Here is a 25,755-nt window from a genome sequence, read left to right as displayed (position 1 = left end):
ATGGATTAACAAACTGTGGCATATGTACACCATTCAGCCATTTAAAAAAATGGAGACTGTCCAGGCTTTGTATTAACCTGGATGCAAGTGGAACACATTATTCTTAGTAATATGCATCACAAGAATGGAGAGGCATGAATCCTATGTACTCAATTTTGAGATGAGGACAATGAATGACAATGACACGGTGGGAGTAGGGGAAGGGGAGAGCAGAGAGAGAAAGAAGGAGGGGGGGTGGGGTCTTGGTGTGTGCCACACCTTTGGGGGGCAAGACACGATTTTAAGAGGGACTTTACCTAACCTGTTTTCTTGTACTCTCAATGAATCCCCAACAATAAAAAAAAAAAAAAGAGAGAGAGAGAGAGAGTCAGAGGAGGGAGGGAGGCAGGGAGGAGAAAGAAGGAAAAAAGAAGGAAGAAGAAGAAAATGTCTCTAGAAAAGCAAAATGTTAAAGCTGAGTGGGGGTAAATGGGTGGATATATCATATTACTATCTCTACTTCTGTGTATGTTCAAATTTGTCCATAATAAAAAGTTAAATAAGTAAAAAAAAAAAAAAGAATAACTCAAATATACACAAAGAAATAAAGAACACCAGTAAGGGATTTCCATAGGTAAATATAAAAGTCAGTATATATGTATATTATGTTTGTAAGTCTGTTTTTCTTCCATATGATTTAAAAGATGAACATATAAACCAACAATTATAAATCCAGGTTTATGGTCATACAATGTAAAAAGGTGTGATTTGTACAATAATAATAGCACAGACACCAAAATTCATGTGGAAATTCAAAGGACTCAGAAGTAGACAAAACTCCTTTTTAAAAAGAACAAAGCTGGCTCAGCACCTGTGGCTCAAGCAGCTAACATACACCTGAGCTGGCGGGTTCGAATCCAGCCCGGGCCCGCCAAACAACAACGAGGGCTGCAACCAAAAAATATCCAGGCGTTGTGGCAGGCGCCTGTAGTCCCAGCTACTTGAGAGGCGGAGGCAGGAGAATCGCTTGAGCCCAGGAGTTTGAGGTTGCTGTGAGCTGTGATGCCACAGCACTCTGCCCAGGGCAACAGCTTGAGGCTCCGTCTCAAAAAATAAAAAGAACAAAGCTGGATGACTCATACATCTCAATTTCAAAATTACTAGAAGATTACAAGATCCAAAATTACAAGATTACTATGAATCTATAGTAATCAATATGCTGTGGTACTAACATAAGGATAAATGTATATTGAATATAATTGCGAGCCCAAAAATAAATTCTTACACTTATAGCCATTGATTTCCAACAAGGGTTACAAGACATTTCAATAGGCCAGGCTTGTAATCCTAGCACTCTGGGAGGCCAAGGCAAGAGGATCACTTGAGCTCAGGAGTTCGAGATCAGCCTGAGCAAGAGTGAGACTATATCTCTACAAAAAATAGAAAAAATGTGACAAAAAAGCACTTTTATGTTTATCTGGATGGAACTGGAACATATTCTTCTTAGTAAAGTATCTCAAGAATGGGGGGGGAAGTATCCAATGTACTCAATACTATTATAAAACTAATATATAAACACTTACATAATCATACAAATCATAAAACATAAAGATAGTCCAGAAAGAAAGAGGGGAAAGTGGGGGGGAGGGCAAAGGAGGGAGGCTATTTAATGGAATCTCACCTATTCTACACAATGCAAGGGTACATTTCAAAACAACTAAAAGTATATTATAAATGTCTTACCACAAAAACGAGTAAATGAGGTGATGGTTATGTTAATTACTTTGATTTAAGCATTCCACATTGTATATCAAATCATCATATTGTACCCCATAAATGTATACAGTTATGAGTTAATAAAAATTAAGTAAAATAATAGAAAAATTAGGTGGTGTTGTGGTGAGTGCCTACAGACCCAACTACTTGGGAGATTGAGGCAGGAGGATCACTTGAACCCAGGAGTTTGAAGTTGCTGTGAGCTAGGCTGATGTCACGGCACTCTCAGCCTGGGCAACAGGGAGACTCTGTCTCAATAAAGGTGGGGGGTGGGGGCGGAGGGCGGGACAAGACAGAGCTCAAATCAACAGCCTGGTTTTACAAATTAAGGAACTAGAAAAAGAACAAACTAAACCCAAGCTATCAGAAGGAAGGAAATAACAATGATTAGAGCACAGATAAATAGAGGGTGGGAGAGGACGTATGGCAGAAGGAGGTAAGGCATGAGGCGGGATCTCACCTAATGTGCACATTGTGAGGGTGTATAACACGCCCCCGGGTGAGGGGCCCTTCTACAAATGGAACTTTATCCTGAAGTGAGAACAATGTAACCTAAATATTGTACCCTCGTATTAATTTGAATAAAGTTTTAAAAAATGAAAAAAGAATAAATAAAATAGAAAATAGGCAAACAACAGAGAAATATCAATGAAACCAAAAGTTGATTCTTTGAAAAGATCAACAAAACTGACAAAACTTAGTTATACGGACTAAGAAAAAGAAGACTCAAATTGCTAAAATCAGAAATGAAAGTGGGAGCATTACTACCAAGACTACCAGTAAAAAATGATTATAAGAGAGTACTATGAACAATCATACACCAACGAATTGGATAACCCAGATGCAATGGACAAAATCCTACAAACACAAAACTTACTAAGACAAATCATGGAAAAGTAGAAAATCTGAATAGATCTATAACTAGCAGGGAAATTGAATCAGTAATCTACTAACAAAGAAAAGCCCCAGAACTGATGATGTCACTTGTGAATTCTGACAAACATTTAAAGAACTAATGCCTGCCTGGTATGGTAGTTCACACCTGTAATCTTAGCACTCTGGGCACCCGAGGCAGGTGGATTGCTTGAGTTCATGAGTTCGAGACCAGCCTGAGCAAGAGTTAAAAAAAAAAACACAGCCGGCTGTAGTGCCAGCTACTTGGGAGGCTGAGGCAAGAGGATCGCTTGAGCCCAAGAGTTTGAGGTTGCTGTAAGCTATGATGCCATGGCACTCTCCTGAGGGTGACAAAGTGAGACGCTGTCTCAAAAAAAAAAAAAAAATCTCAACTTTCTCCAAAAAAATGGAATAGGAGAAAACACTTCCTAACTCATTCTATGAGGTTAGCATTATCTTGATACCAAAGTAGACAAATAGACTACAATAAAAGAAAACTGCACTAGCATTTCTTAAGAATGATGCAAAAATCCTCAACAGAATACTAGCAAAACAAATTCAGCAGCATTTTTTTTTTTGAGACTGTCACCCTGGGTAGAGTGCCATGGCATCACAGCTCACAGCAACCTCCAACTCCTGTGCTTAAGCAATTCCTGCCTCCACCTCCCAAGTAGCTGGGACTACAAAGTGCCCGCCACAACGCCGGGCTATTTTTAGGTTGTAGTTGTCATTGTTATTTGGCAGGCCTGGGCTGGATTCGAACCCACCAGCTCTGGTGTATGTGGCTGGTGCCTTAGCCACTTGAGCTACAGGTGCTGAGCCTTCAGCAGTATATTTAAATACCATAACCAAGTGGTATTCCTGCAATGCAAGGATGAGTCAACATATGAAAATTTATCAATGTAATACATCACATTAGCAGAATAAAGGTGAAAAACCACAAGGTCACCTGAACTGATACAGAGAAAGCATTGGATAAAATTCAACACCCTTTCATGATTAAAAATAAAATCATCTTAGTCCCAGCTACTTAGGAGGCTGAGGCAAGAGAATTGCCTAAGCCCAGGAGTTGGAGGTTGCTGTGAGCTGTGACACCACGGTACTCTAACAAGGGCGATAAAGTGAGACTCTGTCACTCCAAAAAAAATAAAAAAATAAAAAATGAATAAAATCATCTAACAAACTTGGAAAAGAAGGAAACACCCTCAACATAATAAAAGCATATATGAAAACACTCTCAGCAAAAATCATATTTTATGATGAAAGACTAAATGTTTTTCCTCTAAGATCAGAAATAAGATAAGCATTGTATTGTAAGCCAATTCTATTCAACATAATCCTAGAGGTTCTAACCAGAGCAATTAGTCAAGAAAAAGAAATAAAAGGCATCCAACTCGGAATGAAAGAAGTAAAATTATCTCTGTTTGAAGATGATACAAGCTCAGTGCCCACAGCTCAGTGGTTAGGGCACCAGCCACATCCACCAATGCTGGCGGGTTCAAACTGGCCTGGGCCTGCTAAACAACAATGACAACTGCAACAAAAAAATAGCTGGCTATTCTAATGGGCAACTGTAGTCCCAGCTACTTGGGAGGCTGAGGCAAGAGAATCACTTAAGCCCATGAGTTTGAGGTTGCTGTGAGCTGTGATGCCATAGCACTCTACCAAAGGTGACATAATGAGACTCTGTCTCAAAAAAAAAAAAAGAAAGAAATCATCTTATGTGGAAAATCCTAAAGATTACACACAAAAAGAAAGAAAGAAAAAGAAAAAAGAAAACCTGTTACAACTAATAAATTCAGCAGAGTAGCAGGATACAAAGTCGGCACACAAAAATCACTTGCTTTTCTATACACTAATAAGAAACAATATGAAAGGAAATTACAAAAACAATTCCACTTATAATTGTATCAAAACAAATATTCAGGAATTAATTCAATTGAGTAGGTAAAAGACTTGTACAATGAAAACTACAAAACATTGAACAAAATTAAAGACATAAATAAATGGAAACACATCAGATGTTCCTGGATTAGAAGAAGATGTTGATATTACCCAAAGTTATCTACAGGTTCAATGCAATCTGTATCAAAATCCCAATGATGTTTTCTGAAGAAATAGAAAAACTCATCTGAAAATTCATGGGTAATTTCAGAAAACCCTGAATAGCCAAAACAATCTTGAAATAGAAGAACAAAGCTGGCGGACTCACATGTCTTGATTTCAAAACTTAATACAAAAAAAAACTTACTACAAAGCTACAGCAATCAAAACAGTGTGGTGCTGCATAAAGACAGACATAGAGACCAATGGAATAGAATAGAATAGAAAGCCCAGCGATAAATCCTCACATATATGTTCAAATAATTTTTGACAAGGGTGTCAAGATCATTTAATGTCTTTTCAACAATCAGTGCTGGAGAAATGAGATATCCACATGCAGAAGAATGAAATTGGACCTTACCTGATACCATATACAAAAATTAACTCAAAATGGGGCAGCGCCTGTGGCTCAGTCGGTAAGGCGTCGGCCCCATATACCGAGGGTGGTGGGTTCAAACCCGGCCCGGCCAAATTGCAACCAAAAAATAGCCGGGCATTGTGGCGGGCGCCTGTAGTCCCAGCTACTCGGGAGGCTGAGGCAAGAGAATCGCTTAAGCCCGGGAATTGGAGGTTGCTGTGAGCTGTGTGAGGCCACGGCACTCTACCGAGGGCCATAAAGTGAGACTCTGTCTCTACAAAAAAAAAAAAAAAAAAATTAACTCAAAATGGATTAAAGACCTAAAGGTCTCACAGAAGCACAAACCCTACTGTAAACTACTCATTCGAGGGATCCAGTTGGCACATTCCTTACAAGTATCTTATGTCTCATGGTCGGAAGTGGAGCTGTACTATGCTTGAATCATCCTGAAACCATCCCTTCCCCCTTTGTCGGTGCAAAAATTGCCTTCCACGAAACCAGTCCCTCGTGCCAAAAAAGTTGGGGTTCGCTGCCTTACAGCCTTGGATATTCCAAGGCTATTCTGTTTAAATGGATGTTCCAGCTGGGCACCTGTAGCTCAGTGGTTAGGGCACTGGCCACATACACTGGGGCTGGCGGGTTTGAACCTGGCCTGGGCCTACAAAACAACAATGACAACTACAACAACAACAAAATAGCTGGGCATTCTGGTGGGTGCCTGTAGTCCCAGCTACTTGGTAGGCTGAGGCAAGAGAATCACTTAAGGCCAAGAGTTGGAAGTTGCCTTGAGCTGTGACATCACAGCACTCTACCAAGGTGACATAATGAGACTCTGTCTCTAAATAAATAAATAAATAGATGTTCCCTTTGGGATCTGGAAAGGTGGTATGTCATCTAAGTGTGTTGCCAGACATAAAGATGTTGTACATAACTCCAACAAGAGTATCACAAAGTATGTGCTTAATAAATGATCAAATTTTGTTTAAAAAGGCAATGTATACATTACAAAACTTGACAACATAAAAATAGTATGTACTATTAATTGGGAGGGAAAGAAAGTAGAAATACGGTGATATGCTAATTTCCTCACTTTTTACAGTTAAATACCCATAGATATTCTTTAAAGGTAATTAACCAACTAATAAACTTATTAAAATATTTAACAGTACAAAGATAAATATTAAGATAAAATCAGACAGTTAATACCTAGCTCTGATATATACAAAGATTCATCTAAAATCGAGTGAGCCGGTAAGATTCCAAATAAAACAGTGTCAAACTAGGCCAATGCAAACCTGAAGAAAGTGAGTATTTTCCTTATTTATATATTCTAGCTTAAATTATTTTATTCCTCAATTCTTTCCTATACATTTTCATTATTCTTCTTTAGAATATCTTTCATGACATTCAAGAATAACAATTTTGGCAATCCTTTTGCTAGCACTCTGTGTGTAACAGTTAAAGCACACTGTTTTGAAAATAGCAACGATCCAGTATGTTCATTCACACACATAGTTGCAAAACAAACGAATGCCAGAAAAATCCAAGGACTGAAGTATATTCTGGTTACAATCCCCACATTAAATTGCATTGACATGTAACATAATATTGTATATTTTTATTTATAATCTTATGTGCTATGTCTTAGACTCTTTTCTAAACTAAAAATTGAACACAAACCTCATAGAAAAAATTTCATTTGGCATCACTCTAGTAACCTGTGCAGCTTTGGCATAAGTGTATAAATTGCTAACCTGCATCTCCAATTTTGCATTTTAAGATGCTTCCATTTGGGGCAGACATGGTGGCTCACGCCTGTAATCCTAGCCCTCTGGAAGGCTGAGACAGGCAGATTGCTTGAGTTCAGGAGTTCAAGACCAGCCTGAGCAAGAGTGAGACCCTGTCTCTACTAAAAATAGAAAAATTGCTGGCCTTGTGGCTAGCACCTGTAGTCCCAGCTACTTGGGAAGCTGAAGCATGAAGATGGTTTAAGCCCAAGAGTTTGAAGTTGTTGTGAGCTATGATAATGCCATGGCACTCAATGCAGGGCAACTGAGTGAGATGTCTCAAAAGAAAAAAAAAATGCTTCCATCTGTTGCTTATCTCAGATTAAGTGAAGTTAAAAATAACTATAGGGTTAAAATATGCAAAGTTTCCCCATCCAAACTGAGATCATGAAGTGAACCATAAAATAAATAGTATGTTGAATTCAAACTATGTAATATTTAATATTGCACTACAGAAACTCTCTGGTTATACCTCATAATTCCTACCATTCTTCTAATTTTTGTTGAAAAGGATAGGCCAATTTTAAATGTATCAACTTTCAAAAACACACAAAAATAGCTCAAATATTTTTACATTCAACAGATAAAGAGATCGCTGAAGATTTATATGTAACTAAGTTTTGACCATTAAAATATATTTAATTTTATTTTTTAATTATCACTCTTTAAAAATAGACTTTTTGGTTGACAGTTCAATGAATTTTATTACATGGACAGATTTGTGTTGCCATTACTACAATCAAAATACAATAATAGAACAGTTTTATTAGTCCTAAAATTTCCTAATGCTCTCTTGTCACAGTGCAATGGACTAAATGTTTGTGTTCTGCAAAATTCATGTGTTAAAAATCTAATCTCCAATGTATGGTTGTTTATAGGTGAGCTCTTTAGGAGATGATAGGTCATGAGGGTACAGCCCTCACAAATGAGACTGATGCCCTTATAATAGAAACCACTGTTGCAGGAATCTAGGCCCAGTGGAGAGAAAGCAGAGATAGTCACCTGAACATCAGAGATAGAAGAGAAAGGGGTTTTATTAGTAGTAGTATTTTGTTGTTATTGTTTAGCTGGCCCGGACCAGCCTTGGTGTATGTGGCTGGCACCATAACCACTGTGCTACAGGAGGCAAGCCAAGGAAGGGGTTTTATTTCAGCCAGCGGAGCTACGGTAGATCAGAATCCAAAATAGCTGACCTCCCCCATCAAGTCTGTACCTGTCCTTTTATTGGACTCACAAATAGAGAAAGGAATGACCATATTACCTCTCTTTGGAGGTGTCAAACCATGTGCAGGGTTTACAGAAGCGGAAGCAAGCAGCAAGCATTGCTTTCAAGGACCCAGAAAGCTATATTTTATGAATTCTTAAGAGCTGGGTTACTATGGACAAGACCTTGCAGGTATATCCTTGGGCTTCTATCAGAAACTCTGTTCTTCCACACTTCACTTTCCCAGGTATCCTCTCTCACTGCTAGCCCAGCATGGTGGCTCATGACTATAATCCTGCCACTCTGTGAGGCTGAGGTGGGTGGATTCCTTGAGCTCAGGAGTTACCAGCCTGACCAAGAGCCAAGACCCTGTCTTTACTAAAAATAAAAAAACTACCCAGGTGTTGTGGTAGGTGCCTGTAGTTCCAGAGACTTGGGGGGCTGAGGCAGGAGGATTGATTGAGCCAAAAGTTTGAATTTGCTGTGAGCTATGATGCCACAGCACTCTTCCTGGGGCTATAGAGTGAAATCTGTCTCAAAAAAAAAAAAAGAATTATTATGATAATAGTTCTTTCCTTTTATTGCTGAGTATTATTCCAGAGTATGAATATACTATATGTTGTTATCTGATGGACATTTGCCCTGTGATGTCTCTGTGTGAACTGAAATTTTCATTTCTCAAATGTAAATACCCAGAAGAGATACTGCTGGCCCATAAGCACGTATTTAATTTTTTTTTTTTCTTTTTTGAGACAGAGTCTCACTTTATCACCTTCGGTAGACTGCCGTGGCAACATAACTCACAGCAACCTCAAACTCCTGGGCGCAAGCAATTCTCTTGACTCAGCCTCCCAAATAGCTGGGATGACAGGCACCTGCCACAATGCCCAGCTATTTTTTTTGTTATAGTTGTCATTGCTGTTTGGCAGGCCCCAGGCAAGGTTCAAATTTGCCATCCCCAGTGTATGTGGCCGGTGCCCTACCCGCTGAGCTACAGGCGCCGAACCAGTTGTTGCTTTCTAATTGCTGAATTTTGAGAGTTCTTTATATATTCTGGATACAAATCCTTTGTCTGCTAAATGATTTGTAAATATTTTCTCCAATTGGTACTTTATCATTTCATCTCTTAATGGTGTCTTTCACAGAGCAAAAGTTTTTAATTTTGACAAAGTCCAGTTTATCAATTTTTTCCTTGTATATCTCATGTTTGGGTATCAAGAAAGATAACTTTTAGTGACAGGATTAAAATTTACCATGAAGATATGGGAATTATGAATACCAATGCACCAATATGCAAAGCATCAACATCTTTACAGGTATTTAATTTAAATCTAAACAAAATATAAGGAGAAATAAAAGCATGTAATAGAAGATTTTAATTCACCTCTTTCAGTCCATGATAAATCAATTGACCAAAAAGAAATCAACGTTACATCTTAACAGAATGTAAAGAAGACAAGGGTCAGTGGCTCATGCCTGTAATCTTAGCACTCCGGGACGCTGAGGAGGGTGGATTGCCTGAGCTCAAGAGTTCAAGACCAACCTGAGCAAAGCAGCTCCATCTCTACTCAAAATGGAAAAACTAGCTGGGTTTTGTGGTGAGCACCTGTAGTCCCAGCTACTCAGGAGGCTAAGGAAAGGGGAATCACTTGAGCCCAAAAGTTTGAGGTTGCTATGAGCTACAAAGCCATGGCACTCAACCCCAGGGCAACTGAGACTCTGTCTAAAAAAAAAAATCCAGAATGAAAAGAGCCTAAATAACAATACAACCAATCTAACTGATCTATATAATGAATTCTGGGTCCTGAAAACAGAAAATACATTTTTTTTCAGGTGACAGTGAAACATTCACAAATTTTACCATACATTAGACTGAAAAAGAAAACAAATACATCCCTGAAAGAACTACACAGGATTTCATTAGTTCTGAGATGTATATTTTTTCACATTTGTACATCCCTAAAATGTGTGTAAACCCTACAATTGATGATGTCTTACATTTGTCATTGGCAGCAACTTTATTTCTTGGAAGTATTTAAAATAATGTTGTGATAATTAACCCAGTGATTAGGACAAACTCAAACTGAGGGACATTCTACAAAATAACTTGTTAGTATTCTTCAAATGTGTCAAGGTCATGAAGACAATGAAAGATGAAGGAACTGTCATGTCCACTAAAGAGACATGACAACTAAGTGGAACGTGTGATCCTGAACTGGCTCCTGAACTAGAAATAGGACATTAATAAAACAACTGGCAAACGTTGAATAAGATAAGAATAAAATATTTCATAGCGTTGTATTAATGTTCATTCCCTTATTTTGATAATTGTATGATGGTGATGTAAGATGTTAAAACTTAAGGAAGCTGGATGAAGGATATGCAGGAACTCTTTATGCTATTTTTACAACATTTTTGTAAACCCCAAATTATTTCAAAATGACAAGTTAAAGGCCAGGTGTAGCAGCTTATGCCTGTAATTCTAGCACTCTGGGAGTCTGAGGCCAGAGGATCGCTTGAGATCAGGAGTTCGAGATTGGACTGAGCAAGATCAATACACCCTCTCTACTAAAAATAGAAAAACTGGGGGGCACCTGTGGCTCAGTGAGTAGGACACTGGCCCCATATACCGAGGGTGGTGGGTTCAAACCCAGCGCCAGCCAAACTGCAACAAAAAAATAGCTGGGTGCTGTGGCGGGCGCCTGTAGTCCCAGCTACTCGGGAGGCTGAGGCAAGAGAATCGCTTAAGCCCAAGAGTTTGAGGTTGCTGTGAGTTGTGATGCCACGGCACTCTACCAAGGGTGACAAAGTGGGACTCTGTCTCTAAAATAAATAAATAAATAAATAGAAAATCTAGGGCGGCACCCATTGCTCAGTGGGCAGGGTGCCAGCCACATACACCAAGGCTGGTGGGTTCAAACCTGGCCCAGGACAGCTAAAACAATGACAACTGCAACAGAAAAATAGCCAGGCGTTGTGGCGGGAGCCTGTAGTCCCAGCTACTTGGGAGGCTGAGGCAAGAGAATCAATTAAGCCCAGGAGTTTGAGGTTGTTGTGAGCTATGATGCCACGGCACTCTACCAGGGTTACAAAGTGAGACTCTTTCTCAAATAAATAAATAAATAAATATAAATAAATAAAAGACAAGTTAAAAAATGTTAAGTTTAAAAATATGACAATATATATAACTATAATGTCTTAGAGTCAATACAATATGGTAGTACACACACTATTCTCTGATAATAATGCAATAAATCTAGAAACTAATAACAAAACAATTAAAAATAAATTCTTGTTGGCATGGATGTGGAGAAAAGGGAACACTTCTACACTGCTGGTGGGAATGCAAACTAATACGTTCCTTTTGGAAAGATGTTTGGAGAACACTTCAGGACCTAAAAATAGACCAGTCATTCCATCCTACAATTCCTCTACTACCCTGTTTCCCCGAAAATAAGACATCCTCCGAAAATAGGACCTACTTACAGAAAAGATAAGATGTCCCCTGAAAATAAGACGTAGCGCATCTTTGGGAGCACACTTTAAAATAAGACACTGTCTTATTTTCGGGGAAACAGGGTAAGTATATATCCAGAAGATCAAAAAATCACATTATAACAAAAATATTTGTAATAGGATGTTTATTGCAGCCCAATTCATAATTGCTAAGTCATGGAAGAAGCCCAAGTGCACATTGACCCAGGAATGGATTAATAAATTGTGGTATATGTACAGCTTGGAATATTATGCAGCCTTAAAGAAAGATGGAGACTTTACCTCTTTCATGTTTACATGGATGGAGCTGGAACATATTATTCTTAGCAAAGTATCACAAGAATGGAAGAAAAAGTATCTAATGTACCCAGCCCTACTATGAAACCAATTTATAGCTTTCATATGAAAGCTATAACCCAATTATAGCCCAAGAATAGGGGGAAAGGAGAGAGGGAGGCGTGGAGGGAGAGTAATTAGTAGGACCACACCTACGGGTACATCTTACAAGGTAAATTCAATACAAGTAAATTTCAATGTGAAATTTACTAAATGTAGAATATAAATGTCTTAACACAATAAAACAAAATAAAAAATAAATTCTATCACCTAGAAATTTTTTTTTTTTTTTTGAGACAGAGTCTCACCATGTCACCCTTGGTAGAGTGCCATTGGCGTCACAGCTCACAACAACCTCTAACTCTTGGGCTTAAGTGATTCTCTTGCCTCAGCCTCCCAAGTAGCTGGTACTACAGGTGCCTGCCACAATGCCCGGCTATTTTTTTTTTTTTTTGGTTGTTGTAGTTGTCATTGTTGTTTAGTAGGCCCAGGCCGGGTTCAAACCTGCCAGCCCTGGTGTATGTGGCTGGCACCCTAGCCACTGAGCTATGAGCACCAAGCTGTCACCTAGAAATTTAAAACCTTTTCTTAAAAACTCTTCAAAGAGATATATATCAAAATTACAAAGTTTTGGCTCAGTGCCCGTAGCACAGTGGTTACAGTGCTGGCCACATGCACCGAGGGTTCGAACCCAGCCTGAGCTTGCTAAACAACAATGACAACTGCAATTTAAAAAAAAACCAGCCGGGCATTGTAATGGGCGCCTGTAGTCCCATCTACTCAGGAGGCTGAGGCAAGAGAATCACTTGAGCCCAGGAGTTTGAGACTGCTGTGAGTTATGTTGCCACGGCACTCTACCAAAGGTGACAAAGTGAGACTCTGTCTCAAAAAAAAAGAAAGAAAAAATTACAAAGTTTCTAGAAAATAGAAATGAAGAAAAGAATACATTTAAGTCCTATGGGATATAGCTAAAATAATGTTTAGAGGAAAATGTATAACATTAATTATGCCAATAAATTAGAAAAAATGAAAATAAGTTAATTTACAGCTAGAGCAGGAGCAAGTGCCCGTAGTCTTAGCTACTCTGGAAGCTGAGGCAGGAGGATGGCTTGAGCCCAGGAGTTCTGGGCTATAGTGCCCTCTGCAGATCAGGTGTGTACACTAAGTTCAGCATCCATATAGTGAGGGAGAGGAGGGTAGGGAAACGGGGTGGGATGGGGATGGGGCGTGAGGAAGCATGCCATCTCAAGACTTCAACTCTTCTCACTGCCCTCTTCTCCCAGGGTCCCCATGTATCTCGTGCCTTCCTCTCACACCAGAGAAGGAGCTCAAGAAAGGGGACCCTTTCCCCTTGAATCCAATCCCTGAAAGCTGTGAAATCCCTAGGAAATGGGTGGTCAAGGAAATGGGGAAAGAGGCAGTAGGGGTGGTCCGTGAGGAGGTGGGTAGGGTGAGTAGGGAGGGCCAGGAGTCAGGCCCAGGGATAACCAAGCAGAGCTTAGGCATCCCAGGCCCTCAGGCCCCTGACCTGGCAGAGGGGGGCTGAGTCCTGAAGTCAAAAAGATCTCTGCATCTGGGAGTAGGGGTGTGAGGTCTCTAGTGGGGAGGAAGAAGGGTTGTTGAAAATTGCAATAACCGTCATCTGTCCTTCTTCCCCATAACTGGGTATCTTGCATCTGTCGTCCCCACTAGAAATCCTGGGAGCTCCCTTCATCTAGACATAGCTGTCCTAGGGCCAGGATGGCTGGAAGTTAAAACAGGCTGGATCCCCCACTGAGATTGGAGAGGGAGAGAAGAACAGAGAATGAGGAGTGGGGGGGGGAGGGAGAGCTAAAGAGGAGAGGGGAGGAGAGACTGGGATGGAGGAGGCAGATATCTCAGGAAGCATAGAAGACTCCTGCAGGGAGACCCACACACACACCTGTCTACTTGGAAGGAAGGGCCCGAGAGACTGTAGGAATGAATTCTTTAGAAGTCACAGGAGTGAGTGGCTCCAAAGCAACTAGCCCAGCAAGGTCAGAGTTTTCATCCAAAGTCCAGATAAAATCGCTTCTCGGCCTTTTGGCTAAGATCAAGTATAGTATCTGCTCTTATCAGTTTAATATCTGATACATCCTCTCTCCAAAGTCCAGATGGAGCCCTCAATCCACCAACTGACAAGGCTGTATCCTGGGCTATATTTATATATTGTATAATGCAATTTATAAATTGTAATGACAGGGCTTGAGCCTTTGGGGTGCTGTGAGAAAGTGATGATGTTTAGCACAGTGTTAAGGGAGTGACTGGAAAACAACTCAATCCTCCCCCTAGTAAGTGTCAATGTGGCAGTAATGAAACTAGGAAAAGGCCATAAGGTGGGAACTGTGGTAGGGAAAATACACATATGTACACACACAAACATACGTATAACCAGCCATTGTCCCCTAGGTTGCTTTCCTATAATTGCTTACTACTCAGGAGTCACATAGCTGATGGTCAAAAAGATTATTTTTGTTGTTGTTTTGTTTTGTTTTGAGACAGTCTAACTCAGTTGCCTTGGGGTTGAGTGCCATGGTGTCATAGCTCACAGCAACCTCAAACTTTTAGACTCAAGTCATCCTCTTGACTCAGCCTCCTAAGTAGCTGGGAATAGAGGTGCCTGCCACAAAACCCAGCTGGTTTTTCTGTTTCTAGTAGAGATGGGTCTTGCTCTTGCTCAGGCTGGTCTCGAACTCCTGAGCTCAGTCTACCAACCCTGGCTTTTCAGAGTGCTAGGATTACAGGCATGAGCCAGTGCACTGGGCTAGTCACAAAGGTTCTTTATTAATTGTTCCCATAAATAATAATTTTTGAGGTCTCTTCTAGGCCCTGTTTTCTGGTGGAACAGCTGACCCTCCCAGACCAGTGGCACATACCAAGAAACTGACTCAATTGGTTATTTCAACATCCACCCAAGAACCGACTCAGCAAAGATGACAATTTCTACAACCCCCTGGTTCAGCCCCAGACCCAGCCAATTAGCAGACCCAATTGCCTAGCCCTTTGCCAACCAAACTATCTTTAAAAACCCCTTCTGTGGCTCAATGAGTAGGATGCTGGCCTCATATACTGAGGGTGGTGAGTTCAAACCCAACCCCTCCCAAACTGCAACAATAAAAAAATTAAAAAAAAAAACCCTTCTCAGGCGGCACCTGTGGCTCAAAGGAGTAAGGCGCTGGCCCCATATGCCGGAGGTGGTGGGTTCAAACCCAGCTCCGGCCAAAAACTGCAACAATAACAACAAAAAACCCTTTCTCCCAAATTTTGGGGGAGATGGATTTGAGAACTTCCTCCTATCTCCTTGCACAGTGTCTGCAATATTAAATTCTTGCCCTGCTGTAAGCCCCCCCCCCATCTCAGTGTACTGACTTCCTCTTGAGCAGCTCAATGAACCTGTTGGGCTATAACAGTAATGCTGAGCCTGGGTGGGTCAACCCCAATGAGCTATTCACAATAGTGTTGACATTCATCGAAGGGCTCTGGCCAGCTACAGGACAGTTGGTCACAGGGCCAACCTCACAGCACACGTGCATTGTTACAGGCCAGGTGGCAGAATCCCAGATGGACCCTCCTCACTTCTGTATACACACCCCTTACTGCCCTGTGGCAGTGTCCCTAGAATCACTGTCAGGGCCATCTGAGGAACCTGTGCTTCCAGCATTCTCTCACTTAGCCAGCAAGGAATGGCCAGGAGTTCTCTGGGTGTCAAACATCAATAGCACCTAATAAGATCCATTTCCATGAAGCCATCCAAGATTCATTGTTAACATTTAAACCAAAACCCAAGTCAGTGTTGGCTGGAAACTGAGAGGCCCAGGCTCTGAGCAGCCGGTGGGCCATGAGCATGCCAGGCACTGAGTCATACTCTGTAATCCTGTGTTCCTGTATGATTCTGACACCAAGGAGAAGATGTAACTCACAACTCAATGCACTGCTGGTGAATTAAACTACATATTTTCCACATTCATGTACACAGTTATGATTTAATAAAAAAAAACTACATATTTTCCTTCTCTCAGAACCATTAAAGCCCATGGACAGAAACATATCCCAAGAAAAGTGTTGCTCAATCCCAACACAAAGGCACCAAACCCCACTCTACTCTACCCCTCTGATAGAGAAGAGGCTCTAATAAGATGCTTGATAAATTGCGCTGAGAAATACTGTAAACTGGATAAATATTGAACTAAATTGCAAAAATAAAATGAAAATTTCTACAGACAAGTGAAAAATGTGTGAAAACCTCAAAACTAGCAAAAGAGTCAAAAGCAAGAGACAGGTGTGGTAGCTAGTGCCTGTAGTCCCAGCACTTTGGGAGGCTGAGATGGGAGAAACACTTGAGACAAGGAGTTTGAGAGAAGCCTGGACAACATAGGGAGATTGTCTCTGGGAAAAAAAAGGAACAGGATGGATTAGCCCCAAGGAGGAATCATTTCACCCTGTGTGCCTGTGTGCAACACTGGATCCAATGTGAATGCTGTTAGGCTTTAAACCTTAAGTAGGGAACACAGGAAAGGGTAGGCAGAGGGAAGAAAGTCCCTTGCACAGCCTGAGGCTCCCAACTCTGCCACTTAACAACTGCCACTTAATAGGGGTTGACTGGGCAATGGCCTCATTAGGGCCTCTCAGGCTGGGGAAGGGGGCATGGCTCCTTGGCCTGGACCAATCCCCTTATTATGCTCTGCACAAAGATATGGTGGAAGGACCTGGGTTGGAGCTCCTCAAGGTCAGGGCAGGGCCACCTGGTCTAGGACTGCTTTTGCACACTCATCCACACTAGGACTCCTTTTCCACACTCATCCACCCCAAACAGCGCCCTCCAACGGAAGGCCACCTTATAGCATGTCTATGGAAAAACCCTGGGAGGCAGAAAGAATCAAGGATATCCCCGAAGTGACAGCTGTGGAGGGGGTGGTCACAGAAGGCATTGGGAAGGTCACTATACTGGACTGTGTAGGGCAAAGCATCCTGGCTAGACAGGTCCCCGCGTGGAAAAGGCTAGGGAGAAACTCAAAGTAATAGGAGGGATTGTTCCTGGGAATGGTAACTCTAGGCAACAAGCTGTCCTTGCCCTCCCTATCTCCACTGTACAGACCTTTGAACTCATGACTATAGAGATTAGGTGACACGCCTGCGTGGCACTGCCCATTTTGGAGGTTGACAGGGGCAAGCTCCGGATCACGAGGGGGCCAAAAATCCCTACAGCCTTAGGACGGAGGCAGACCTTTGCTCCCTCGTTCATAGCTTGTTTCCATCATTCTGTTATAATAATTCATAATTGCCATGCTCAAAAACCTGTCTCAGACCCTTTTCTCCCACAGCAATACCCACCGTCCATGTTTCTGTCCCCTACGCCACCCACAGCCCTTACACTCGTTCTTCAGGGAACTGAACTAGGGGACGTGGTCTGGCCAGCGGGGAGCCTTCAACCAGTGGGACTTGGACGCTGAAGGCGTGTGCAAAGAACCTTGTTGCCCATACTGGGTATTAGGGGTCCGCAAGCCGAGTCTCTGAGGCTAGTGCGTCTGCCTCTGGCGCCACTTGGTGGCGGCAGCCAGGGAGCGGAGCGCGCACCCAGAGCGGAGTCCGCGTCCGCGTGGCCCAGTCCCGCGGGACGACCAAGCTGGGGTGCACCTAACTTGAAGAGATGGGAACCACACGGCGCAGATCTAGGTACGACTCTGGGTTCACCTATGGGAGACCCCGAACACGGCACCTCGCACTCGCTGGAAGCAGCGGACTCGTGCCGGGGCGCGGCAAGATGCGCAGCGGCCAGAACGAGCATGCGCGCACGCGCCCAACCCGCGCTTCTCCCCGCACTGCCGCGCGCGCGCACGCACGCCCCGGCGCTCCTCGGCTCCGGCCGCTCTCCCACACTGGGGCCCGCGGGCACCTAGCCAGCCGCCAGTCGGAGGAAGGCGCGGCACGCTGCTTCGACCCTCACCTCAGGCATAGGGATGCCGCTGCCGCAGCATGGTTCCCATGGGTGACCTCCTGGAGGGCGGGACATTGTCGGGGGGTGGGGGGTGTCTGTGTGGCTCAGGCCCCTCAGAGCATGCTGGGGGCTCTCGGGCCAGGCCGCTCCCACCTGCTGGCCGCAGCGGCCAATGAAAGCTTGGTCTGGTGATGTCATGTCCCGACTGGACTCTAGTGACGAAAATCCGAAGTCACCGGTCAGGGAACCAGCACAAACCCACCCGCAGGGCTTCCAGAAGTTTCCACTGCATCAAAGGAGTGCGACCTCACCCCGCAGCCTTGCTCGTGCCACCACTTTGGCCTTCTTCCTCAGGTGTCCCTGAGTCACCTCTTACCCCAGGGTCTCCCTCCTCCAGGGGGGACTCCCTCATTTCCACTAGGGATCCTACGTTCACATCTCCATTCACACAGGTGTCCCTTCATCCTCAAGACTGTCCCACGTCACCTTTTCTCCACCAGTGCCACCTGGATTCCTTGGGGGGAGGGGAGTTTAGCCACATTTTAACGTGCCGCTTCTCCCATGCCACCTGTCTGTGTCGAGGCCAGGGATGCTCATTTATTTGGACCCTTAGACTTGTGATAACTTCCCCAGCCTCAACCAAGGCTGTGTTTCAAAGAGTATCGGTCCATCTGTGAAAGTCTGTCCCTACGTTCTCTGTGACTGTCACTGCCTGAGACTGTCCGTTGCGTGTCTGTCTCTGCGGGCTTCTGTCCTGTCACGTGGGTGTCTACTCCGCCGCTACGGGTCTTTGGGTCGTGTCTGTCACTTCTGTCACAGCGTGTCTGTCGTCTGTCGGCGTCTGTCACTGGATTGCATCTGGGCCCCGGGTCTCTGATCTCAAGTCCGAGGGAGGGAGAGGGAGGGAAAGTGGCAGCTCGGGAAAGCGGGGAGGGGCGGGGGCGGAGACAGTGGGCGGGGGCGGGCGGGGGCGCCGCGGGGCCCGGAGCGGGTGTGCGCTGGGGGCCGGAGGCGGTGGCTGTCAGAGTCGGCTCAGCCTGCGCCGGGAACATCGGCCGCCTCCAGCTCCCGGCGTGGCCCGGCCCGGCCCGGCCGCCTCAGGTGAGTCTGCCTTGCCGCTCCGGAAACCTCCGCCCGGCCCGCAGCCAATTCGGGTCTGAGAGACTGTGTGCTCCCCCAAGAGATTCAGGCCCCTGAACTGGACAGGCCTGCCCAGGGCCCCCACCCTCCATTGCCCCACACTCATCAGTAACTCTTCCCTCGCCGCCGCACTTACCGACACCCGCGCGAGAGCCCGCGCCCCGCGGGTACGGCTTCTCATCTCGAATTCTTTCGGGGACCCTCCGAGCGCCCCTTCCTCGCTAGCTCTCAAATCTGAGGCCACTGGAAGACAGCCCCTAATTGGGGCGGAACACAAGCTGCGCAGGTTCTTAGCGCCGTCTGGGCCCCTCATCCCAAAAGCCGCGAGCCCAGCGCCCCTGCGCAGCGCCAGGCAGAGGCCCAGGACCCCGCTCCCGCGGAGACTCCATCTCTATTCTGGGGGAAGAGGAGGCTCAGCGGAAGCCCCGCGTTATAATTAGCAGCACTCGGGTTTCCTAGTTAATCTCCAGCACCACCACCACCCCCAGTACAGGGCGACGGGGGATGGGTGAGGGGTGACCGCCGGGAGAGGGGGGAGTTCCCACCCGGGGAATTTTGATCCATTGGCTGGAGTTGCCGGAACCACAGCAGCTGCTGCCCCAAAATAGCTCCCCTGACTTTGCAGCCGGGGATCTCCGGAGCTCCGGGAACACAGGCGTCCGGGATCGCCCTTCAGGTCCCTCCGCCATGCCCGCGAGCCCCGAGACCCCCACCCCAAGTTCCCGACTCCGGGATCAGGGCGGGGAGCGCCAACCTTTTGTCAGTCTCTACTGCCTCCCGCCGGCGACGGCGCGCACCGCAGCTTCGGACAGATAGGGGCTAGAATCCTGGGGTCCAGGGCTGGAGGGCCTGTTTCCTGGGGCTAAACTAGAGGGGTGCATAGCTGATGGGAACTAGCAAGTATCAGCGGCTGTGCCAGACACTGGATTAGGCTTGGCAGGGTGGGGCAGGGTGTGGGATAGGCAGGATTTGGGGTGTCCCAATACCTGGGGCTCCAGTGCCCTGCACGCCAGACCCACCCCTCAGGGTCCCGTCCCAGAACAACCCAGGAGAGACTTGGGCAGCGCCTTCATATCCCCTCAAGTTTCCCCAAAGGCGCCGCCTGTCAGTGAGAGCCGCACCCCTGCCAGGTGGCATATGCAATGAATTGCTCAGCCTCTGGTGCCTGCACTTCACACACAGGGCCCAGTGCCCCCAGCCAGGGAAAGGAAGTGAAGGTGGTGGGCCTCCTGCAAGCAGGGAAGGATATTCTTTGATAGGACTGATCTCTGTTCCCTGCATTTGTTTGGGTGTGTATGTGTGTCTGCCTGATCTCTGTCCCCCATTGCCTGCTGGCCTATGTCCTTGTCTCTGCCTATCTGCCTCCCTTCCTCCCACTCCTCTTTGCCAACCTGCCCCACCTCCTCTGCAGTTCCGTGATAACCTTTGGGCAAAAATGTTCCTAATCTCCTCCTGGCCGCTCAGGCCTTCACCCTTTGCCTTTCTTTCTCCCAGCAGACGCTGCCTGCCTGCAGTCATGAGGCCCACATCCTCCTTGGCTTCCCTACTCCTCTTTCTCTCCCTCCTGGGAGGAGAGGCAGGGGCTGAGGATCGGGAGGACCCAGAGTTGCTGGTGACAGTTCATGGGGGCCGGTTGCGGGGCATCCGCCTAAAGGCCCCTGGGGGCCCTGTTTCTGCTTTTCTGGGCATTCCCTTTGCGGAGCCACCTGTGGGGCCCCGTCGCTTTCTGCCACCAGAGGCCAAGCGGCCCTGGCCAGGAGTGTTGGATGCTACAACCTTCCGGAGTGTCTGCTACCAATATGTGGACATCCTGTACCCTGGTTTTGAGGGCACCGAGATGTGGAACCCCAACCGTGAGCTGAGCGAGGACTGCCTCTACCTCAATGTGTGGACACCATACCCCCGGCCTTTGTCCCCCACCCCTGTCCTCATCTGGATCTATGGGGGTGGCTTCTACAGTGGGGCCTCTTCACTGGATGTGTATGATGGTCGCTTCCTGGTACAAGCCGAGGGGACTGTGCTGGTGTCTATGAACTATCGGGTAGGAGCCTTTGGCTTCTTGGCCCTGCCAGGGAGCCGAGAGGCTCCAGGCAACGTTGGTTTACTGGATCAGAGGCTGGCCTTGCAGTGGGTGCAAGAGAATGTAGCAGCATTCGGGGGGGACCCAACATCAGTGACACTGTTTGGGGAGAGCGCAGGAGCTGCCTCCGTAGGCATGCACCTGCTGTCTCCACCCAGCCGGGGCCTATTCCACAGGGCTGTGCTGCAAAGTGGTGCACCCAATGGGCCTTGGGCGACAGTGGGCATGGGAGAGGCCCGTCGCAGGGCCACACTGCTGGCCCGCCTTGTGGGCTGTCCCCCAGGCAGCGCTGGTGGCAATGACACAGAGCTGGTAGCCTGCCTTCGGACACGACCAGCTCAGGACCTGGTGGACTATGAGTGGAAAGTACTGCCTCAGGAAAGTGTCTTCCGATTTTCCTTTGTTCCTGTGGTGGATGGAGATTTCCTCAGTGACACGCCTGAGGCCCTCATCAATGCAGGAGATTTCCATGGCCTGCAGGTGACTAGTGACTGGTGGGGGTGGAGCTGGTTCCTCTGGGTCCCAATATTCCCTTCCCTCCCCCTAGGCACCCAGGCATGAGGGCTCTTCCAGACCCACTCCCAGAGGTCGAGGCTTCTGGGCCCCATGGCCACCCACTCTTCCCTGAGAGTTTAGATCCCAAGGTGGTCAGTGGGGCAGAGGAAAGGAACTATGGGTATACTTTCTTTTTCTCTGTCCCTTCCCCAATCTTTTATTCTCTTCCTCCCTGGTGCTGGGTCTGTAACTGTTCATTTCTCTGACTCTTTGTCTGTCCATCTGTTTCTGTCTGCCTGTCTGTCTGTGCCTGTCCCTCTATCCCACCCTCCACCCCCAGGTGCTGGTGGGAGTGGTGAAGGATGAGGGCTCCTATTTTCTGGTTTATGGGGCTCCAGGCTTCAGCAAAGACAACGAGTCTCTCATCAGCCGGGCCCAGTTCCTGGCCGGGGTACGGGTCGGGGTCCCCCAGGTAAGTGACCTGGCGGCCGAGGCTGTGGTCCTGCATTACACAGACTGGCTGCATCCTGAGGACCCAGCACGCTTGAGGGAAGCCCTGAGTGATGTGGTGGGTGACCACAACGTCGTGTGCCCTGTGGCCCAGCTGGCTGGGCGACTGGCTGCCCAGGGTGCCCGGGTCTACACCTACGTCTTTGAACATCGTGCCTCCACACTTTCCTGGCCCCTGTGGATGGGGGTGCCCCACGGCTATGAGATCGAGTTCATCTTTGGGCTCCCCCTGGACCCCTCGCTAAACTACACCATGGAGGAGAAAATCTTTGCCCAGCGACTGATGAGATACTGGGCCAACTTCGCCCGCACAGGGTCAGCAGTGCTGAGGGAGAGGACGCTACAGGGCTGGGAGGCAGGGTGGCCCCAGACAGACACACAGACACAGAGAGGGCAGAGCCGGAAAGAGAGAGGCAGGAAAGGAAAGCTGGAGAGGGGAAGGTTCGCAAAGGAGGCAAAGGGAAGAGAGAGACACAAGACATGGGGAGGAAGGAAGCCTGGATGGCAGACCTGGAGAAACAGGCACAGGGCAGAGGAAGGCCAGGAGGAGAAGTGGGCAAAGAGAGACCAAGACAAAGGACTTGGCAGTAATAGGAGCAGGAACTGCAGAGCTGGATTAAGTCAAACTGGTGGTGATACCTTAGTTGTGACACATTGTCTCTCTCACACACTCCAGTTTATCTGGTGAAGAAGGGGATAATAGATCCAGCATCAGATGGGTGTTGTAGTACTACGTTGTGATGTTTGTAGAGATAGGGCCATGCCTGGTTACACAGGAAGTATCCGACAAATCCTAGAAGCTTCTTTAATGTGAGAAATAAAGAGGAATATGTTACCGAGAAACTGAGGGCAGGGGAGGGGAGAAAGAAGGGTTGGGTCAGCGGTAATGGGAGGGCAAGTCTGGCGGAGCGGCAGAGAGTGCCCATCTTCGTTCCCCCTCCCCCGGTGGGGCAGATGTGCTTCAGGCTGAGTCTCCCGTTTCCTTCTGCAGGGATCCCAATGACCCCCGCGACCCCAAAGCCCCGCAGTGGCCCCCGTACACAGCTGGAGCGCAGCAGTACGTGAGCCTAGACCTTCGGCCGCTGGAGGTGCGGCGGGGGCTGCGCGCCCAGGTCTGCGCCTTCTGGAACCGTTTCCTACCCAAATTGCTTAGCGCCACCGGTACGCAGGGGCCAGAGGGCAAGGGCAGGAAGCGGGAGAAAAGGGCACAGAGAACGCAGTGGGAGCCGGCTGGGTGTAACCCCCCTCTTTTTCCCCCAGCCTCGGAGGCCCCCAGCACCTGTTCAAGCCCCGCATATGGGGAGGCTGCCCCGAGGCCCAGGACCGGCCTCCCCTTCTCCCCTCTCCTTCTCCTCTTTCTCTCTCGGCTCCAGCGGCTGTGATCAGGGGCTTATCCCCCTCTGGTCCCAGGGGCCCCTCCTCTAATGAGCGGTGGTCGGACCGTGGAGAAAGGCCCCACTCAGGGACCTCGGACCCAGCATCCCCTCCCTCCTCAAACTGAGAGACTCGAACTGGACACGGCGGGGTGGGGGGGTGCCCTACCATCCGTCTCAGGGACCTACACGCCTTTATTGTTTAAATGGAAATCCAATATTCTTTTATAAAATTATCCTGAGCCTGATGTTGGGGGCAGGGAGGCCCGGGCTTCAATAGCAGCCCCCTCCGCCCCATAGGGCTATAACCGTCAACCATTTGTCTTCTCTTTTCCCCACCAACCCATGGACCCTCCCTTTTTGATGCCTTCTGTCCCCCGGTCTTCCGGTCATCTTCTCCTCTCCCCTTCCTGCCATCCTGTGGCCCCGCCTAACCCTCGCCCTCCCTCTCGCCTTCCGTCTTTCGCACATTCTCCTGATCCTCTTTCCACCATCCCACGTGGTCTCTTACATTTCTCCGTGTCCTCCCTACACCATGCCCCCTCCCATGTCCGTTCCCCGACCTTTTCGTGTTATCCTCCCCGCCCTCCACTTGCCGGGCGCCCTGGCTGCAGACACGCTGGACGAGGCAGAGCGCCAGTGGAAGGCCGAGTTCCACCGCTGGAGCTCCTACATGGTGCACTGGAAGAACCAGTTCGACCATTACAGCAAGCAGGATCGCTGCTCAGACCTGTGACCCAGGCGGGTTCCCACGTCCCTCCGCCCCGCCTGGACCCCCTAGCTGTATATAGTATTTATTTAGGGGCTGGGATGTAACACAGACGAACCCCAGACCCTGCCTATCCTACCCCCGACTTCCCCTCAGGGCTCCCGGTCCCCTGCATGTCTTGGCCTGAGCTCCCCCCTCGCGGTGCCTTCGCCCCTCTGGGCTGCCAATAAACTGTTACAGCCACGGAGTGTGCGCGGCTGGGGAGCCGGGATAGTGGCAGAACGCCCGAATTACGGGTACTGAGCTAACGCGCGCTTGGGGACACAGGACGCTGGATTTGCTGGGTCTCTGAGAAGGGATGCAAGGCGCCTGCGCCGCAAAGCCGCCGTGCGGCGAAACTCACCCTAGCCCCACCAGGCGGAACTCGCGCCTGCGCAATGAGGCAGGCGGGCGCAGCGCCGCGGTGCATTGTGGTTCCCGGGGATCGCGTCTGGTCGTGGCCACTGCTTGCTCCGTGGGTTGGTCTCCGGAACCAGATGAACACATCCTTAACCAGCACGTCGGTCCTGTTAACAGCGAGCCTAACACCTGGAGCCGAGAGCAAGTGTTAAGAGTCCCGAGTTCTTCCTGGAATTTGCTCGGCGCTGTCAAGAGGGCGCCATCTGCCGGGTTTCGGGAACCGCGGATACTACCACTCGCGGATCGCCCTGGAGCTGCTAAAGGATGTCCACGTGGGCCTGGCCCCGCCGTGCAGCGGCCCGGCTCGCCTTGCGGTTCTTTCGGGCCACTATCTCTACTATCACTACGGTTGCGACGGGCTGGATGACCGGGGCTGGGGCTGCGGCTACCGCACTTTGCAGACACTTTGCTCATGGCCAGAGGGCCAGCCCACGGTTGTGCCTGGATTGGTCTCAGTGCAGGCGGCCTTGGAGGACATGGGTGACAAACCCCCCGGCTTCCGGGGTTCCCACAACTGGATTGGGTGTGTAGAGGCCAGTCTCTGCCTCGCTCACTTTGGAGGGCCCCAAGGGCGCCTGTGCCACGTGCCCCGTGGAGTGGGGCTTTGGGGGGAACTGGAGAGGTTATATTCGCACTTCTCAGAGGGTGGGGGCCCTGTGATGGTGGGAGGGGATGCGGACGCCCAATCGAAGGCTTTGCTGGGAGTCTGCATAGGGCCAGGCATGGAAGCCTATGTCCTGGTATTGGACCCTCACTACTGGGGCACTCCAAAAAGTCCCAGTGAACTCCATACTGCTGGGTGGGTGGGCTGGCGGGAAGTAAGCACAGCCTTTGACCCCAACTCCTTCTACAACCTATGCTTGACCAGCTGTAACTCCGAAAAGCAGCAGCATGCCCTGGACTGAGTGAGGATAAGGTCCCAGAACTGAAACGTGCTCTCTGGTCCCATACATGTGCACCTGCTTACTTCAAAGGCATCCCAGCAGAGCCTGGGGCCTTTGGCATCAATAATAAAGTGGCAAGGCCCAGCAAACATAAACCTAGCTTATGTTTGGAAGGACTTGGAGAGGTATGTAACATTGAACATTGAGTCAAGAGTCACTT

General features: G+C 47.6%; 2 protein-coding genes and 1 non-coding gene across 8 annotated transcripts; all 3 read left to right on the top strand.

The window, feature by feature from the left end:
* The first annotated feature begins 13,977 nt into the window (after window positions 1-13,977).
* Window positions 13,978-14,165, top strand: LOC128563075 (U2 spliceosomal RNA). The gene has a single exon (XR_008373734.1). It is a non-coding gene; the product is annotated as a U2 spliceosomal RNA (small nuclear RNA).
* Window positions 14,166-17,531: 3,366 nt separating this feature from the next.
* Window positions 17,532-24,900, top strand: ACHE (acetylcholinesterase (Cartwright blood group)). 6 transcript variants are annotated; one of them, XM_053554733.1, is made up of 5 exons: window positions 17,532-17,623; window positions 20,523-21,585; window positions 21,941-22,425; window positions 23,102-23,271; window positions 24,098-24,435. In XM_053554733.1, the coding sequence occupies exons 1-5, from the start codon at window positions 17,598-17,600 to the stop codon at window positions 24,217-24,219; spliced, it is 1,866 nt and encodes a 621-aa protein (XP_053410708.1). In that variant the 5' UTR covers window positions 17,532-17,597; the 3' UTR covers window positions 24,220-24,435. The 6 variants fall into 6 exon arrangements, with proteins under 6 accessions (XP_053410708.1, XP_053410707.1, XP_053410704.1 ...); XM_053554732.1 differs by lacking the exon at window positions 17,532-17,623 and adding an exon at window positions 17,784-18,239 and having other exon boundaries at window positions 20,520-21,585; XM_053554729.1 differs by lacking the exons at window positions 17,532-17,623; window positions 24,098-24,435 and adding exons at window positions 18,224-18,239; window positions 23,371-24,009 and having other exon boundaries at window positions 20,520-21,585.
* Window positions 24,901-25,123: 223 nt separating this feature from the next.
* UFSP1 (UFM1 specific peptidase 1 (inactive)) lies at window positions 25,124-25,720 on the top strand. Its single transcript, XM_053554736.1, has one exon. The coding sequence runs from the start codon at window positions 25,128-25,130 to the stop codon at window positions 25,554-25,556; it is 429 nt and encodes a 142-aa protein (XP_053410711.1). The 5' UTR covers window positions 25,124-25,127; the 3' UTR covers window positions 25,557-25,720.
* Window positions 25,721-25,755: the final 35 nt, after the last annotated feature.

Source organism: Nycticebus coucang, chromosome 12 (genome assembly GCF_027406575.1).
Source record: "Nycticebus coucang isolate mNycCou1 chromosome 12, mNycCou1.pri, whole genome shotgun sequence".
In the NCBI taxonomy this organism is placed as follows: domain Eukaryota; kingdom Metazoa; phylum Chordata; class Mammalia; order Primates; family Lorisidae; genus Nycticebus; species Nycticebus coucang.
The sequence above is the reverse complement of the archived record's forward strand: the minus strand, read 5'-3'. Positions and strand labels throughout refer to the sequence as shown.

Coding starts and splice junctions, on each gene's coding strand:
- ACHE (XM_053554732.1), top strand. CDS start 18,058: ATGAAAGCTTGGTCTGGTGATGTCATGTCCCGACTGGACTCTAGTGAC. Junction 21,586..21,940: donor GAGATTTCCATGGCCTGCAG/GTGACTAGTGAC, acceptor CTCCACCCCCAG/GTGCTGGTGGGAGTGGTGAA. Junction 23,272..24,097: donor CAAATTGCTTAGCGCCACCG/GTACGCAGGGGC, acceptor CCCTGGCTGCAG/ACACGCTGGACGAGGCAGAG.
- UFSP1 (XM_053554736.1), top strand. CDS start 25,128: ATGGGTGACAAACCCCCCGGCTTCCGGGGTTCCCACAACTGGATTGGG.